The sequence below is a fragment of the Rissa tridactyla genome, chromosome 2 (assembly GCF_028500815.1).
Source record: "Rissa tridactyla isolate bRisTri1 chromosome 2, bRisTri1.patW.cur.20221130, whole genome shotgun sequence".
NCBI classification, from domain to species: domain Eukaryota; kingdom Metazoa; phylum Chordata; class Aves; order Charadriiformes; family Laridae; genus Rissa; species Rissa tridactyla.
The window spans coordinates 167,682,325-167,700,619 of record NC_071467.1 but is presented as its reverse complement, the minus strand read 5'-3'; the positions used below and the strand labels follow the sequence as shown (position 1 = coordinate 167,700,619).

At 54.6% G+C, this 18,295-nt stretch overlaps 1 protein-coding gene across 1 annotated transcript; it reads left to right on the top strand.

Moving 5' to 3' along the window:
- The first annotated feature begins 9,921 nt into the window (after positions 1-9,921).
- On the top strand, positions 9,922-17,312 carry LOC128905120 (zinc finger and SCAN domain-containing protein 2-like). The gene is made up of 6 exons (XM_054190607.1): positions 9,922-10,267; positions 10,396-10,509; positions 11,397-11,492; positions 12,473-12,589; positions 12,764-12,877; positions 15,222-17,312. The coding sequence occupies exons 1-6, from the start codon at positions 9,922-9,924 to the stop codon at positions 16,262-16,264; spliced, it is 1,830 nt and encodes a 609-aa protein (XP_054046582.1). The 3' UTR covers positions 16,265-17,312.
- The last annotated feature ends 983 nt before the right edge of the window (positions 17,313-18,295 follow it).

Below are 18,295 nucleotides of genomic sequence, written 5' to 3'. Positions count from 1 at the left end.
TGGCGGCTGCGTCCTCAGAAGAGGGAGCAGAGCTCCAGAGCAGGGCCTCAACAGCTACGTAGAGGCTGGGGAAGTCCCCGGCGAGCTGGGATGGCTCTGTTATTCCCCCAAACCATGTAATATTTACCTGGTTAGTAGACCATCCCCAGCTCACCAGTCACTTCCTCACCCTCTGTCCTGGTCTCTGTTTATTCTCCTTGTGGCACATCAGAGGTGTCAGTGGGGCTTGTTTGGGTTTTGATGGTATTTACCATGCTGTGACTAAACCTTAAAAGCTTTTTTCTCATGTCCCTTGTGTCACGTTGTCACCTCTCCGCTGTCAGTCACTGCACGGCACTAGTCAACTGGGAAGTGACATTCTCCAGAGAGGAGGCTGATCCCTGCTTAGATTTTGCCCTCACACTGTCAACAGCTTTCAAAATCACAGAATCACAGAATTACACAATGGTTCGGGTTGGAAGGGACCTTAAAGATCACCTAGTTCCAACCCCCCTGCCCTGGGCAGGGACACCTCCCACCAGCCCAGGTTGCTCTGAGCCCCGTCCAGCCTGGCCTTGAACCCCTCCAGGGATGGGGCATCGACACCTTCCCTGGGCAACCTGTTCCAGTGCCTCACCACCCTCACAGTAAAGAATTTTTTCCTGATTTCCAATCTAAATCTACCCTCTTTCAATTTGAGGCCATTACCCTGCGTCCTATTATTACACTCCCTGATCCAGAGTCCCTCCCCATCCTTCCTGTACTGGAAGGCTACTATAAGGTCTCCCCGGAGCCTTCTCTTCTCCAGGCTGAACAACCCCAACGCTCTCAGTCTGTCCTCACAGCAGAGGTGCTCCAGCCCTCTGATCATCTTCATGGCCTCCTCTGGCCCCGCTCCAACAGGTCCATGTCCTTCTTGTGCTGAGGACTCCAGAGCTGGCCGCAGGACTCCAGGTGGGGTCTCCCCAGAGCAGAGCAGAGGGGCAGAATCCTCTCCCTCGCCCTGCTGGCCACTCTTCTCCTGATGCAGCCCAGGATGTGGTTGGCTTTCTGGGCTGCGAGTGCGCATTGCCTGCTCGTGTTGAGCTTCTCGCCCACCAGCACCCCCAAGTCCTTCTCCTCAGGGCTGCTCTCAAGCCATTCTCCGCCCAACCTGGATTTGTGCCTGGGATTGCCATGACCCAGATGGAGGAACCTGCACTTGGCCTGGTTGAACTTCATGAGGTTGGCATGGGCCCACCTCTCCAGCCTGTCAAGGTCCCTCTGGATGGCATCCCTTCCCTCCAGCGTGTCAGCCGCCCCACACAGCTTGGTGTCGTCGGCAAACTTGCTGAGAGTGCACTTGATCTCACTGTCCGTGTCACCGACAAAGATGTTAAACAGCACTGGTCCCACTACTGACCCCTGAGGAACTCCACTCATCACCGGTTTCCATGTGGACATTGAGCTGTTGACTGCAACCCTTTGAGTGTGGCCATCCGGCCAGTTCCTTATCCACCGAGTGGTCCATCCATCAAATCCATGCTTTTCCAATTTAGACACCAGCGTTCTGTGGTTCTGTTTTCGCGGTTTCCATCCTTGACCTTTGGTTGGTTTTCCACCATATTCATATCCAGGTCAACTGAAATTAAATATTCAGGTAGGAATGAAAGTCAAGAGAAAGTCCAAGACACGTTTAACGTGAGTAGAAAGCTCCAGGCACCTAGCTGGGAGATGAAAGCGATGAACCCTCAGAGAAAACGCACTTGTACTGCCTCAGTGAGGGCTGCAGAGGAGGCTTCCTCATTACATACGTACCCTGAGCAGTAGCAGGCATGCCTGGAGTCAAAACTAGCCAGTGTTCATGTGTCCCCTTTCAAGAAGGGGGCTACGCAGGTGGGTCACCACGTCCTGGGAGCGGAGGGAAGGTGGATCTCATGGAAAACAAGCTGGTGCTCTCTGAAGAGAAGTACCGAGTCGTTGGCGTGGGGAGGGAGGCATATGTGCGGGCAAGGGAAGCAAAGGGCCGCCCCGGGTCCAGGAGATCTTTGCGCTTAGGAGAAGGAGAGATGGAGATGTCTTGGATGGAGACATCTGCTGTCTTGGAGAAGAAGGAGAAGACTCTGTTGTTTTGGACGGCAGCACTTCCCTCTGCCCCCTCCCTCCCAGCTACTCGCACTCGCTGCTCAGCCAGCGGAGAGGGAAGCATCCCTGTGCTTCTCCCTTGTATTCTGTCTTTCGCTCTCTCAGCTGGCTGTTGGTCTGTGAGCGCAGCTGCCGTGTAAGACGGGCCTGTTTGATTCACGGGTGGCGGGGGAAGGAGCCGGGGGGGATTTCAGAAGCGTCTTGTGTCTCACACCGCTGACTGCCCCCTTTCTTATTCTTGTCAGTTCCAGTAGATGAGGTGATAAAGGTCCAAAATAGAGCAGCTGGACTCTGAGGAACATCCCCAAAGCTCAGAGCCCCCCACGACTTTACCCAGGGAGTCAGAGGAGCTGGTTTTCCATGGTCCCAGCGAAGCGACGCCCTTTGATAGTCCGTTCAGCTCTCCTGTGCAGCAGGGAAACCAGAGCATGAGCACGCTGGTGCCATCCACGCCAGGGGAAGAGGGTCTCGGTGAAAGCAGCCCTGTCATGTTCTATGGGCAAAACCATCCCAACAAGAGACCTCGCTCGTTTACTGCGGTGGGAAGGGCTTCTGTCTCAAGAAGATGCTGACGACTGACCAGGAGAGCCACGGCACACAGTGCAGCAGTGAGCACGCTGGAGACGCGGAGGGCTTCCTCCATCAGCAGCGCTGGCGGACCCACGTGAAACAGCGGACCCATGTGGAAGACAGGACCCATGTGGCCACAGAGAGGTTCAAGCAGAAGCAGAATCACAGAATCACAGAATGGTAAAGGTTGGAAGGGCCCTCTGGAGATCACCCAGTCCAATCCCCGGCCAGAGCAGGGTCACCCACAGCAGGTGGCACAGGGACGCCTCCAGGTGGGTTTGGGATGTCTCCAGAGACGGAGACTCCCCCACCTCTCTGGGCAGCCTGTGCCAGGTTTCTGCCACCCTCACAGGAAAGAAGTTCCTCCTCATGTTGAGATGGAACTTCCTATGGTCAAGTTTGTGCCCGTTACCTCTTGTCCTGTCGCTGGGCACCACTGAGAAGAGCCTGGCCCCATCCTCCTGACACCCCCCCTTTCAGTATTTATAAGTGTTGATAAGGCCCCCCCTCAGCCGTCTTTTTGCCAGACTGAAGAGCCCCAAATCCCTCAGCCTTTCTTCGTAAGAGAGGTATTCCAATCCCCTCATCATCTTCATCGCCCTTCAATGCGAAAGCCCAAACCAGCATCCCAGCCACAGGCAAGGTGTACGGCAATTAACAAGCAGCTGAACATGAGCCAGCAGCGTGCCCAGGTGGCCAAGAAAGCCAATGGCATCCTGGCTTGTATTAGAAATAGTGTGAGCAGCAGCAGGAGGGAGGTGATTGTCCCCCCGTACTCAGCACTGGTGAGGCCACACCTTGAGTATTGTGTCCGGCTCTGGGCACCTCAATACGAGAGAGATCTCGAGGTGCTGGAGCGAGCGCAGAGGAGGGCAACGAAGCTGGTGAAGGGCCTGGAGAATAAATCTGACGAGGAGCGACTGAAGGAGCTGGGACTGTTTAGTGTGAGGAAGAGGAGGCTGAGGGGAGACCTCATCGCTCTCTACAACTCCTTGAAAGGCCGTTGTAGAGAGGTTGGTGCTGGTCTCTTCTCACAGGTAATTAGCGCTAGAACAAGAGGGAATGGCTTCAAGCTGCAGCAGGGGAGGTTTAGGCTGGACATTAGGGAAAAATTCTTTACGGAAAGAGCGGTCGGACACGGGAACAGGCTGCCCAGGGAGGTGGTGGAGTCGCCATCCCTGGATGTGTTTAGGAGTGGTTTAGATGCGGTGTTGGGGGATGTGGTGCAGGGGAGAACTCCGTAGAGTGGGGTTGATGGTTGGACTCAATGATCCCAAGGGTCTTTTCCAACCTAAATGATTCTATGATTCTGTGATCCCTGGTGCATGAAAAGCGTCAACACCAACGGCAGCTGCAAGCCAAGTCAGAGGGGCCACCTGTGGGGGAGGCCTTACGAGTGCGACAAGTGCCAGGAGTGCTTCTCCCAAAAGAAAACCCTCCTCATCCACCAGCGTATGCACTCGGGCCGGACCGGAAGGGTCCTTTGGTGCTCGTACAGTGGGAAGACCTTCAGCCACCCCTCCAATCTCATCCGGCATCAGAGGATCCACACCGGGGAGAGGCCGTACCAATGCAACGAGTGCCCAAAGCGCTTCACTCAGAAGCAGCACCTCCTCCAGCACGAGAAGATCCACCTGCGTGAGATCTGACACACCTCTGTGTGGTCACGCGGAGCAGGAGGAAGGCACCGCGACACGGCTTCTAGGCTGGAGGTAGGAGAGGAGAGAGTCTCTGCCGCTCAGCGATAAAGTCTCTCTAGCAATTTATCCCAAAGATCCAAGCAAAGTAGAATTAGGATCCACCTTGGTACCACTGCCCTTTTCTGCGTGGTGGTGACGGTTTGCCACAGTACCTCATAGTTTGCCCCAAAATCTCTCAAGAACAAAAGTGTTTCAGGCCTCTCTAAGTTCGAGTCAGTTTTCTGAAAGGGTTCCAGCGAGCTTGGGGTTTTTTTTTAAGCACCTACTCTTCTGAAGGCCTGGAGTTTCCCTGGCTGCTCCCCCAGACAAAGTTTTGCTGTCCTCAATTTCATGGGCCGGTTTGAGTTGTTGCACCTTCGCAAAAGACTCCTGGCACCTAAACACATGCACAGGGTGAGGCCTCGCTGACGGCTTGCGCGGATGCCCATCCCTTTGCCAAGGAGGGGCAGCCGGTCGGTTCCCAGCTCTCTCCGTGCTTCGGCACAGGCTAAACGACATTTTCACTGCCGCTCCCACCCAGGAAGCTAGCTGGAAAAGATAGGGTCAGTTCCTTCTCTAGAGCTTGAAATGGGATTTAGTTTGCTGTAAATTATGGTGACGGGGCCGCGTTCTGCTTGGAGTTGTTCTGATGTGTGCTGGGACACGCTCCGCTGGAGGTGCTGGGTTGGCACCGCAGCAACTGAGGGGAATTGGCTGCATTATCCATCACCTTCTGAGCACACCCAAAGGAGGTGGCATCCCCCAAACCCCTTCTCATATCTCTACGATACTCCCAGTGGAACTGATGGGGAAACCACTTGTAAGCCAGAGGTGGGGCACACCTGTCGTCCCGGGCTGACACTGATTCCCTGCACATTAACACTTCTTTTCTTTGTATTTCGTTATTGCCTTCATCTCCCTCTGCCCCCGGTAGCTTGGGGGACGGATGCTTTTTGTTCTTGGGGATGAGCTTTCATCATATCCCAAACCAAAAAAATTCCCAGCAGATGAAATGTGTTTATAGCAAATTGCCCAAATACGTAGTGCAACTTCAGGGCCGGCGTTGCTGCCTGACCTGTTTCAAACTTGCTGCTCGTTTTCCTCATCACTAATTGGGCTTCCTGGCCCCAAAGGGTCTGCCATGGAGAGGGTGCAGGCAACTGGCAGGAGAGGGTGCAGGCAACTGCCATGGAGAGGGTGCAGGCAACTGGCTCATCCCCACAGAGACAGGGATGTTCCTCTGGCTCCAGCTGGCTGCTGTGGCTGATGGTTTAGTTTGGAAACTCTTTTGTCCAAGGAGTGAGATCTCTTTCCAAGTTCACCGTCACTGGCCCTGCCCAGCAGAGCGCAAGGCAGGAGCACTCTGGCGCCTGCTTCATCCCAGCCAGCGTGGCCAGCTCAGAATTTTGGGCCATTTAAGCTCATTTGATTGTTGCCGGGAGCAGATCGGGGTGATCTCATGGGAACCGCTCTGAACCCGCCCTGCGGGAGCTGGCACAGAGCCACGTGTGCCGAAGCGTCTTCAACCGCTTGCAGGTGTTTGCCGCGTGACCAACCGTCTGCCGCCTTTTCTCGTCCTGGTGCGGCTGAGGTCTTTGATTTCACGTGTGTGAGTAGGTCTGTGCGTGGTGAGCCCCTCTCTCTGTATGGATCCTTTTTTTTTTTTTTTTTTTTTCCAAATAAGAAATCTGTGAGGGCAAAGCGGTCTGTATTTTGTCACTTCTCGGTGTTCGGTGGCCACTTGCTACCACAAAGCAGTGAACACGGAACGGTTTTTCCCCGCTGTGCTGAAGAGGAGTCTCTTGGCAGGTGGCGGTACGGGGCATTTGGTACCCAGACAAGAAGTTTGGGCCTTGTCCAATAAGCAGGTAAATTGACGAGTTCTCCAGTGGTTTCCTACTGAGTCCGGTTAAGCTGCTTCTCTATGTTTCACACTTTTGGTTCTTAGACTGTGAGCCTTCAGGGCAGGGAACTTGTTTCCGTCTGTTTGTAAAACGCCAGTCAAATTTGCAGTAGATACTTGATTTTTAATAACATTAAACTTGAATGTGGAGCTGTGAAGCTCTAAGTGCTTCCTTTTTGGGGGGGTCTTTTTTAAAAATCACTTTACGTGCTGGCAAATGGCAGTTTGTAGTATCGCACCTTACTGATGGAGAGGCAAAAGTCTACCTGGAATCAGAAAAAAAGTGGAGCGGGTTTTCGTTGCCATTTCTTTTTTCAATATGGCGGTGGAACCCGAGTGGGAGAATTGTTTTCCGCCATCCGAACAGGGCCTGAATGGTGAGAGCGTCTAAAAACAGGACGTAAATAAGCTCACCGCACGATTCCCCTCCTGCAGGCAGATCGCATCGCTCCTGCTGCCAGCGCAAAGTTTTCAGCAACCGCAGCCTCGCGGTTGTTATCCGTTTAGCCCACTCGGTGGGGTCTGGGAAGAGCAGGATGTATTCTGGGATAAAGACGCTGCTGCATTCCCCCGTAGCCAGAACATCCTGGATCTTAGGACCACTCCGGCAGTGCTCGTTGGTTATTCTACAAAAAAACAACTTCGGGTAGCTTTTTCTGGGCCGTTTCTGCATCTCGCAAGAGGACAATAACAAGAAACACCAAAGTAAAAGAATCGGCGTTCGGGTAGCGAAGAGATGGGGCGTTTTAGAAGGGTGAGCTGGGGAGGGTTACACCATCTCAACGGCACTCTCCTGGTTTTGACTGGGAGACTTCATATGTTAACCGCTGCCTGAGCATCATCAGAAGCGCTTGATGTGCTCCTGTGCATCAAGATGATGTGCATCACTTCTTGATGCTGCCTCTGATAATACAGATGAAGCAGTGTTTCGCACCGTGAGTCATCGCTTCCCTGTTCTAGCCCAGCTCCCCGGTGTTTCAGAGGCAAATATGTGTATTTATAACAAAGCTCAGAGCTATTTTGAGATTCGTGCTGCTTAAATGGCAGAAATTCAACCCTGAATCCAAGAAGCGGCAAGTGACATAGAAATGCGCTGCTCTTCCAAGACCAAGAGAAAGAAGAGCAATTCTCCCCTTGCGCAGGGAGAGTGATGCTTGCAGGGAAGAGCAGAAGCCACAGAGGAAGGCAAGAGAAGACGCGATGGGGAGACAGTGAGCATTTTGGGAGCACGAGGTCTCCTACACCCACCTTGAGGTGTATTTTGAAGTCTCCACACCTCCCATGAACGAGCGCTGAGCTTTCATCGCCCTTGGGTAGTGCTTCTCAGCGCGCAGCCTTTTTCTGACCCTTGGTTCCATCTCAACCTGAGGAAAAACGTCTTTATTTTGAGGGTGGCAGAGCCCTGGCACAGGCTGCCCAGAGGAGGTGGTGGAGTCTCCTTCTCTGGAGATGATCAAAACCCACCTGGGGGTTCCTGTCCAACCTGCTCTGGGTGACCCTGCTTTGGCAGGGGGGTTTGCATTTGCTGGAACTTGAGAATCGAGTAAGACCTCGCTGTCCTGAGTACACCAGGGTCAGTTCATTTTTTTTCTCTTATTTTTCTGCGCATGACTTTGCTTTCTCTTGTGAAGAATATCTCAGCCTAGACATCTGGCTTTGCGGTGGAGGCTGCTGTCCTACTCCAGCCTAAGCTACAGCAGCCCAAGTAACTGAATCACAGAATGGTCAGCGTTGGAAGGGACCTTTGGAGATCATCTAGTCCAACCCCCTGCCAGAGCAGGGTCACCCAGAGCAGGCTGAACATGAACGCGTCCGGGAAGGAGACACCAGGAAGGAGACTCCACCACTTCTCTGGGCAGCCTCTTCCAGTGCTCTGGCACTCTCACAGTAAAGAAGTTTTTCCTCGTGTTCAGATGGAATTTCCCATGTTCTAGCTTGTGTCCATTGCCCCTTGTCCTGTCACTGGGCACTACCGAGAGGAATCTGGCCCCATCTTCTTGACACCCGCCCTTTAGATATTGATAAGCATTGATGAGATCCCCTCTCAGTCTTCTCTTCTCCAGGCTCAACAGCCCCGGGGCTCTTGGCCTTTCCTCATCAGAGAGGTGCTATAAGAAGACCCCCAAGCCCTCACAGCTCTGAGGGGATCCCAAGCCCTCGCAGCTCTGAGGGAACACTGCGCCCCCATGGCTCTGGGGGGAACTGGTCCCTCATGGCTCTGAGGGGACTCTGAGCTTTCATGGCTCTGAGGGGATCCTGAGCTCCCATAGTTCTGAGGAGACATGGGTCCATCACAGCTCTGAGGGGACCCCCACACTTCATGGCCCTGAGGGGACCCCTAATGCCTCATGGAGCTGAGTGGACACCAATCCCTCATGGCTCTGTGGGGATTCTGAGCTCCCATACCTCCGAGGAAATTCTGGTCCCTCATGGCTCTGAGAGGACCCCCAGTCCCTCCCAGCTCAGAGAGAATTCCTGATCTCTCATGGCTCTGAGAGGAACCCTGGTCCCTGATGGCTCTGAGGGGACCCCGATCTCTCATGTCTCTGAGAGAATCCCTGGTCTCTCATGGATCTAAGGGGATGCAGACCCCTCATAGCTCTGAGAGGATCCACGGTCCCTCATGGCTCAGAGAGAACCCCAGCCCCTCAGGGCTCTGAGGGGACCCTGAGCTTTCATGGCTCTGAGGGGATCCTGAGCTCCCATAACTCTGAGGAAATGCTGGTCCCTCACGTCTCTGAGAGGTCCCCCAGTCCCTCAGGGCTCTGAGAGGATCCCCAGTCCCTAACGGCTCAGAGGGGACCCCGATCCCTCACAACTTTGAGGGGTCCCTGGTGCCTCATGGCTCTGAGGGGACCCTGAGCTTTCATGGCTCTGAGGGGATCCTGGGCTCCCATAACTCTGAGGAGACACTGGCCCATCACGTCTCTGAGAGGATCCCTGTTCCCTGATGGCTCTGAGGGGACCCTCCCTCGCTGCTCTGAGATGATCCCCAGTCCCTCACGGCTCAGGAGGGACCCTGATCCCTCCTCACTCTGAGAGGATCCCCGGTTCCTCCTGTCCCTGAGGGGACCCCAATCCCTCATGGTTCTGAGACCGCCCCCAGTTCCTCATGGCTCAGAGAAGTCCCCCAGTCCCTGATGGCTCTGACTGGACCCCAATCCCTCACGGCTCTGAGGGGACCCCCGTCCCTGATGGCTCTGATGGGACGCCAATCCCTCATGGCTCTGAGAACACCTCCAATTCCTCATGGCTCAGAGAGGTCCCCTGGTCCCTTATGGCTCAGACGGGACCCTCTTTCCTCCCAGCTCTGAGAGGATCCCTGGTCCCTCACGGCTCCGAGGGGACCCCGGTCCCTGATGGCTCTGAGGGGACGCCAGTCCCTCACGGCTCTGAGAGCAACCCGGTCCCTCACAACTCGAGAGGGCTCCCGGCCCTCCCGGCCCTGAGGGGACCCCGGTCCCTGCCGGCTCTGCGACCCCGCGCTCCTCCGGCCCCGATCCCGCCGGTCCCGCCCCGTCCCGCCGTTCCCGGGCCCTCCCGCCGGGGGGCGCCGCAGCGCGGGTGGCGGGGCGGCGGCAGGGGGCGCTGCAGGGCCGGGGCGGGCCGGGCGCGGCGGCGGCGGCGGCGGCGGCCGGGGCCGGTGTGGGGCCGGTGTGGGCGGCCATGGCCGGTCCCCGGGTGGGTCGAGCCGAGGCGGTGGCGGCGCGGCTGCTCCGCCTGGAAGCCCGCCTGGCGCGGGCGGAGCGGCAGCTGCGGGCCGCGCTGGCTCTGCGCGGCCGCCTCCAGGCGCTGGAGCGGCGGCTGGAGAGCGGCGGCGGGGCCCTTCGGATGTCGGCGAGGCGCGGAGCGGGCGGCGGCGGGCGGGAGGCGGCGCGGCCTCGGGCGGCGGCGAGGCCGGAGGAGGCGTGGGGGCAGTTCGGCGAGCGGGAGCGGCGGGCGCTGCGGGGCTGGCAGCGGGCCTTGCACCGCGCCGTCATGAGGAGCGACTACCACACGCTGCTCGCCCTCGGTAAGGGCCGCGGCCTCGAGGCGGGCGAGTGGCCACCGCGAGCAGGTGGCCAGGGGTCCCCGCCGTCTCCCGCGATGGTCCCCCTGCGGTGGGACCCCCGGCCGCGCCTCACCTCACGCCTCCCGCAGAGCCGGACCCTCCCAGGGGTGATGCCCAGGCCCGGTCGGAAGGTGGGAACCAGCATCGAGCTCCGAGCTGCGAGGACGGGAACGGGAGAGGTGACCCTGCGGAGACCGGCACCGGTGAGTGACTTCAGGCTTTGCAAGACGCGGAGCACCCAAAAACCCGGCAGCTGGGGTCTGTTTGGGACATCGGCCTCCCCCCACGGCACCTGCAGTCTGGAGCGTGGTGGTCTTCCACGCTCGGCTGTTGCGTATGTCTCAAAACACGGCATCAAACCGCCCTTTTTTTCCTCTCCTGGTCACCGAGCTGCCTGCGGTCGCCCGTGGCAAACCCGCAGCCGTCAGGCCGTGCCAAAGTGGGGTGATGTTCGGTTTTCCACTCGGAAGGCTGGCTGTCAAGAGGACTTTGATTTCTCCCTGCACACACACAGTTGTTTTTACGCTCGTGCAAAGTATTCCTCTAATTCATTGATTGTGTTACGGAGTTATAAAGGTAACACGCAAGAGTGTTAGCCCATCTGTTTTTCCTTATTGATTTCATGGACTATTTTTTTTCTTTTTTTTGATAAGTTTCATTCATAATTCTCGCTAGTGCTTTTCTGACGGGCTAGACGCCGTGCGTGTTTTATCAAGAGCGACTGAAAAAGCAACAACATAACTCCGGTAGAGCCAAAAGAGAAACAAAACTCCAGAAGGGAGAATTCAAGTGGCACTCTCCTCTCCGGGGGCCAAGTAGAACATGTTTTCATTCGCTAATTGGTGCTGCAACAAAACGAACATTACACGTGCGTGAAACTCTTGTGCGTTTCTGAAGCTCAAACATCTACTGAGGGTTTTGTGACAAATATTTTAGGTCTGTTTAAGAGGCTTTGGTCAGCGAGAACTAGAACTGAGGTGAGATTTTCTCTAGAATGTGAGCTAGAACAGAGATGCTGTGCCTGGGAGGGGATGAGAACTGGAATTAATTTTGTGTGTGGAATTAAAATAGCATCGTTTCCTATTAACAGAAGACAACATAATCCATATTAAGCAAGAGGATGAGTTGTGCGCTGCAGATCAGCAGGAGAGGGAGGCTGGAGAAGCTCCTGAAGAGCCCTGCCCGGGTGAGTAACTGCATACCTCGCAGGGAAAATGAAACGGGGATTAAATCCCAAGGTGTTTTTTTTTTGTTTTGTTTTCCCACCTCTTCTCATGTATTCCAAATCTTTTACAAAAAGCTCACAAGTTTTGAACAGACTCGCCACCAGGCCTGACGGTAAGGGCTGGTATTTCGTTTTTCCCATCTCAAGGCCATTTTGGAGTTTGCAGAGTATGTGGCTGGTTTTCATCCAAGCGGTGCAGTGTAGAATAGGAAATGTTTTGTTCTCCCTTAAATTCCTTTACTTTGCTTCCCTCAGGTTGATAGCTCTAAGATGGTTAAATATGTAGTCCAAAGTGGGCCGTTAGTCACTTTTGGGGGCCCATGGATTAGCTTGGGGAAGGCAAAAACCAGTGTCGGAATGAGGTCTGTGGTTGGTGCCATGCACTGGAGGCAGGACTGCGTGTGCTGCGCTGGCTCCAGGGGAATCGGAGCTGTGGCAACTCCGCGTCCCCCGCAGCCTTCTCTTGCAGGCGCGCAGTCCCTCTCCTCCTGCACAACCAGAGCCTTCAGGCTGCCTTTTCCCTCCTCCCTTCTCTTCGGTGGTTTTTCTGCGTACGTGAGCGAGCGCACCGGCTCTTTGGTAGTGCTGTTGCTGTACAGGGTGAGGCTGTGCAGCCCGGGGACCTGTTTCTTGCCTTCTCACTTGGTAGTACCTTTTTGCGTTACAAATAAACTATTCTGCTTTGGAGCTTGGCTGTCCTTCCTCTTCACAAAAAGTAGCAGCTCTGTCTGTTGGCTCCGCTGTCGTTTTGCTTGGCTTCCAGTGTATGTAGCAAACTGGGGTTTTTAGACCTTTCCAGCAGGTTTCGTTTAGAAACTGGGCTTACGGGAGCTTGACTTGGGGGGAAAACAAAAACCGAAACAAGAGCGGGTTTCATTCGCCCTTGTGAAATCCCGAGCTTATGCTCTTATGATGTGCTTGTCCTGAATTTTCTCCTTCAGCAGAGCAAGCATTTTGTGAGCCCGAGGCTTCAAGTCAGACCAAGAAAGGCAAGGAGGTGTACGCCAGGGAGCTGCCAGGCGCGGAGGGCGAGGACCTCCCCAGAGACCCCGACGCAGGTGAGGATTCCCTGGTAAAAACTCCCGCTGCAGGAATTACCCCTCGGGTGGCTCTTCGTGTCTTTCCTGAGGCTTTGTTAGCGTTTTTCTCATCTTTGTGAATTCCTGAATCTTCCGTGCTTTGCATCTTTCTCCATTGTTTCTCAGTTGTGTAAATTCTTCCCCAATGAGCAGGATTTCAGACTTATGCAACTGATGTTTTATCATGGATTAAGCAAGAGGAGGAGCCACGCTGCCCTGAACAACAAGGGGTGGAGAAAGAAGAAGTCTCTACAGATCCGAGTACAGGTCAGTAATGGACTTCAGCTGAGATTTCTGGGACAGTAAATCGAATTTAGAGCCATTTTTTAATACTATATTAAATATCGCGACCTTATAATGTAAGCCATGAAAGAACTGGAGCAAACCTCAAGACTGATAGTTAATATTTGTTCACAAAATGCTCAGGTTCTGTCAGCTGAAGGGGCTCCTTCCTCCTTCAGCTGGCCTAAAACTGCCAGAGGTTTCTGTTTGGGCAAGCACAGTGGTGTGCTCAGGCCTTACGGATCGAGTTTGTGCTTCCAGCTGGGGTCAAGTTTGTGCTTCCAGCTGACTTGCTGGTTTCCAAACATGGTACCAATGAATGTGGAGCCCTGATTTCACGCTCCCAAGAAGGAGAGCTCTCCTGCAGCAAAAGAAAAGGCAGCTTTCATGCAAAACACTTTTAGGACATGCTATTTGGAGATGTAGATGCACACATTCATCCAGAGGAGTTTGGTTTGGTTTTGTGCAGAGCGCACTCGGAGTATGGGTCATGCTTGAGGTGGAGTTAACATTCATCTTCAGATCAGGGGTTAACCTCAGGGAACGGGTGTGCAAGTTTGGATAGGGATATTAAATTCGGGACAAGAGGAAACGGCCTCAAGTTGCACCAGGGGAGGTTTAGGATGGATATTAGGACAAATTTCGTCCTGGAAAGAGTTGTCAAGCGTTGGAAGAGGCTGCCCAGGGGAATGGTGGAGTCGCCATCCTGGGGGTATTTAAAAGCCGGGCAGATGTGGTGCTGAGAGACGTGGGTTAGTGGTGGCCTTGGCAGGGCTGGGTTAATGGTTGGACTTGAGGATCTTAAAGGTCTCTTCCAACCGAGACAATTCTATCATTCTAAATACGATCTCTTGGGCCGCAACCTGGGACCACTCCGTGTAGCTCTCAAGTGGGTAACCAAGGGGGGGGTGCAGAGGAATGAATATCGTGTGTAGAAATCAGCTGGTAGCCTGGAATTTGTTCACTTCATGTGAGTTATTTAAACATTCATGGGTATGTGATGAAGTTACTATAGAGTAAGTCAAGGGGTAAACTCTCAGTATGCCGGGAACTGCCTATGTGAATGGTTTTACCCCACCAAAAAAGGTCATCCAGGATATTGCCCTGGTGTAAGGCTGGACCAGGCACCTAACTCCTCCCCGAGGGAGACCTGTTCCCACCGCTCTGAGAGAGTTCCCAGGGTGGGCTCCCCAGCCGACTCTGTTCCAGATCTTCCAGTCTGGAACCTGGAGTTACCGGGGTGAGAGGACACACTTAGACAATCCCTGTAGAACAACCAGTGCCTTTTACGTTGACGCTTTAGCCTGCGTAACACGTTTGTCTGCTGATGTCCCAGGACACAGGCAGAGAAATAAGAGCTGAGGGGGTCTGTGCGATGCCAGTAACTGTGGGCTCGGCCAGCTGGCAGTGCTGAGAGACCCATGGTCCTTCGCGATACTCAGGGGAGTTTTTCTGTAGGTGTTGGAAGGGTCACGGGTCTCAGGGGACAGAAAAATCACGGAGTGTTAGAAAGCCAGGTTGAAGAGCATTGGTGAAAATAATAATCTGGAAAATGCAACACTGGGTATTTTTCGCAGCAAACAGAAATTACAGAAAGAGGGAATTTGCAGGTCAGCAGAACGGTTTTGTCCAATGGCAAATCTAGAGCTGTGCCCAAGCAGCTCGGGCACCAGCTGCCTTTTGGGGATGGATTATCAGGAGTCAGGGTTTTTGAGGAAAGCAGGAGGCGCCCAGGGGAGAGGCAGTCTGACCGACAGCTCTGCCTCACCGAGCCGGAGCCGTGTGCCCATCTGGGGATTACTTGGACGGTGCGAGAGCTTCCTCCGCTCCGCACTGCTCCGAGCTCGCAGAACAAAGACCCGGCCACAGAGTGTCTCCCCGCAGAAGCCCAGCCTGCAGAGACATCGGCTCACATATGAGAAGTGGTGAACCTGCAGGGACTTATTTTGGTGCCTCGGCTTGGACTCTTCCTTCTCTAGATGCTCGGTGGAGTGTCCAGAGAGCAGCTGGGAGAACCGAGATGTGCTGGTGTCCACTCTGTCAGGGACCTTAGATCTCACACTTCAGACAGCTGAATTGAGAGGGTGAAGATAAGACGTTGCATTAGTAATTTTTTTGTGTAGATTTAAAAAAAAAAAATAATTGCAAAAAGATCTTCTGTTTTCCAGGAGATTTTGTTTTGGTGGAACACTGGTATTTGCTTTCCCCCTAAGTATTAAAACCTCCCCTTATTTACTTTCTCTGTCCATTAGCATGACGTGGCTGTAGACTTGGAGGGACACTCCTAAGAGTCTTCCTTAATTGAAAGACTGAAATCTCTCTGTTTCAGTGCACGATGAAAACACAAAGAGGAACCCTCCGGCAGACTGCTTTGAAAGCACGGTGTGTGACTCGGAGGTACCAGGAAGACCTGGAGAGAAGTTTTCCAAGGATCCTAATGCTGGAGTAACATGGGACAATCAGTGGAATTCAGAAACAATGGAAACAAACACCGCTGGGAACAGCCTTGGGGGTGACGCTCGGTATGACCGAGGGTTTGGTGAGCACTTAGATTTCTTTAGCACTCAGGAAAACGGTGTTGGCAAGAGACCGTGCGTGTACAACAAATGTGAGAGAAACTCCAGCCAGCAGGAACATCTTCCGACTCTCCAGGGAGCCCGAGAAGGGGAGATGTTTCCAAGCCCTACGTGTGAGAAGAGTCTTAGCGAAAGGATGTTCCATCTACTTCACTCACAGCTGTGTGCTCCCGGTGAGAAAGAAACGAGCTCCCTTGGGCAGGGGGCTGCTCCCGCCTCCTGCGAGGGGCTGCCCACAGTGGCCCGTACCGAGCGTGGACACAACCCTGCGGGCGGAACCAGGCTTCGTGACCACAACGGCCTCGTGGGAGACGAGCAGCCGTCCGCAGAGAGCGAGGAGAACTTCCCCGCAGAAAACCCGTTAGCCAGCCCCTGCTGGGATCACCCGCAGGAGAAGTCGGAGGCGTGCGGCAGATGCAGGCAGCATTTCATGCCCAGGGGCAGCCCTGCAAGCCAGGGGCAGAGCCAGGGCCGGGGAAAGTCCTACATTTGCAGCGACTGTGGGAAAAGCTTCGTTTGCCATTCGTGGCTCGTTAGACACCAGATGACTCACACGGGAGAGAGGCCATACAAATGCTCCGAGTGTGACAAAAGCTACAGGAGAAAGGATTATCTTCTAAAACACCAGCGCCAGCACTCAGGAGAGGGGCTTTTCCAGTGCCCCCTCTGCAGGAAAAGGTTTGTGCTCAGGAGGAGTTTCATGAAGCATCAGGAAAGTCATGTGGAAGAAACACACCTGACGTTGGCGGGTTGGCCCTGCACAGAGATCAGGGGGTCTGTAATGCACTCTGTATAAAAAATCCCGTCCAGCCGGGGCGTTCACTGCACCCTCGGCCATCACCCTTGCTGGGCCGTGGCAGGATCTCCCAGCTCCATGCTGGGCTGCGGCGGGAGGAGGCGGCTGTCGAACAGCTGTCCTGAGCCCCCTCCCAGTAAAAGGCAGAAGGCTGGGGGGTTATTTTCTGCAGACTGTGTTAAAATGGTCGGCGAAGCTGTTTCACAGCTTTCACCGGTGCCTGTAGCTGGTCGGGATGTGCTGGAGCTGTGTAGGAAGTCTGCGGTGCTCAGAGTTACTGCTAGCCACGAATCCATGCAGGAGAGAAATCACATCAGCACACGGAACAGTTTGTAACGCTTCAGGCTGGAAAATATCTGAAGTGTTATCCCTAGGCTGCCGAGAGTCCAGAGTCCAGGGACGGAGCCGAAAACAAGTGAGTTAAAGTTACTAATTGTCCACTAAACAAGTGTTGGGAAACACCCACCTGTGTGAAGTGATTTGGGAAAGGAAGTGTTGACCCTGTGGCTGTTTGAAAGAAGCCTCTTCAGGAGCAAAGGGGCACAGAGCCCGAGAGGCAGCTTGTTCCCGCAGTTAAATCACAGAGCTCCTGGGGTTCAGCAGCACGGAGCCCCGAGAGAGGGTTCCTGAGGGCTGGGGTCCTCACCTGGGATTGTAAAATGACGGGGGAGCCCGGAATACGGTTTTCGTTTAAAGTTGTGTTGCGTTTAATTTACCACGTTGTTGCAGGTCTTCTCTGTTTGTATAATTTTCCAAATCCTATGGAAACAGAAAATTTAATACTCGTTAAACATCCCCTTTCAGAAACTGTATTTTTCCTCATAGTCAGTGTCTCCAAAGGGGGAGAGCACTGCTGGGAGTCTGACGTGTTGGTGACACTGCAAGGACACGATTCATTCCTTTTGGTAATAAAAGAGCCTGGATATATCATCTGGCACCTTGTTGTCGATGGCATTGAGCCTCGTGGAAAAAAAATACAGAAGCAGCAGCTCCGTCTGAGTCAGGCAAGAGCCTGTTTTGATTCAGGGCTCCTTCACTGTCAGATAATTGGGACAAATTTTGTTAAATACCCTTTTTTACGTGCATATTTCGGCTTAAGTTTTGTTCAGATGCTTCTTTGTTGGCTGGAAAGTTCTCTTTTCTTAAAAAAAACCTAATAATAGTGTTAGGGAAATGCCATGCATCGTTCTGCAGGAGGAGGAGAAAAGATGAGCAAGGCTGGAGCAAGAGGAGGAACGCTGGGTCTGCCGTCCCCAAACCCCCATTTTCAAGGCAAAGCTTTGTGGAAATAACTGTCAATAGAGAAGGGGGAACCACAGACTGGTTTGGGTGGGAAGGGACCTTAAAAGCCACCCAGTGGCACCCCCTGCCCTGGGCAGGGTCACCTCCCACCAGCCCAGGTTGCTCCAAGCCCCGTCCAACCTGGTCTTGAACCCCTCCAGGGATGGGGCAGCCACAGCTTCTCTGGGCAGCCTGGGCCAGGGGCTCACCACCCTCACAGCCAACAATTTCTGCCTCACATCTCATCTCAGTCTCCCCTCTGTCAGTGGAAAACCCTTCCCCCTCGTCCCATGGCTCCCCTCCCTGCTCCAGAGTCCCTCCCCAGCTTTCCTGGAGCCCCTTGAGGGACTGGCAGGGGCTGGAGGGTCTCCCCGGCGCCTTCTCTTCTCCAGGCTGAACCCCCCCAGCTCTCTCAGCCTGTCCCCACAGCAGAGGGGCTCCAGCCCTCCCAGCATCTCCGGGGCCTCCTCTGGCCCTGCTCCCCCGGGCCCTGTCCCGCTCTCAGTTCTCCGTGAGGGGACCCCGGGCCTTCTCCCCTTCCTCCTGGAGCACGGCCGGCCGCGGAGCCGCTTTCCGGGAGCGGCCGGGTGGTTTCTGGGCCGTCTCACGGCGCCGCTCCGCCGCCCGGGCCCCGCCGCGGCGGGAAGCGCTTCGGGCCGGGCCCTGCCCCTGCCCCGCCGTTGCCACGACAACGTGCAGGCGCCGAGCTCGCGATCCCCGCCTCCCTGCCCGTGAGGTCATCCTCGTTCC

Coding starts and splice junctions, on each gene's coding strand:
- LOC128905120 (XM_054190607.1), top strand. CDS start 9,922: ATGGCCGGTCCCCGGGTGGGTCGAGCCGAGGCGGTGGCGGCGCGGCTG. Junction 10,510..11,396: donor CCCTGCGGAGACCGGCACCG/GTGAGTGACTTC, acceptor TCCTATTAACAG/AAGACAACATAATCCATATT. Junction 12,590..12,763: donor CCCCAGAGACCCCGACGCAG/GTGAGGATTCCC, acceptor CCCAATGAGCAG/GATTTCAGACTTATGCAACT.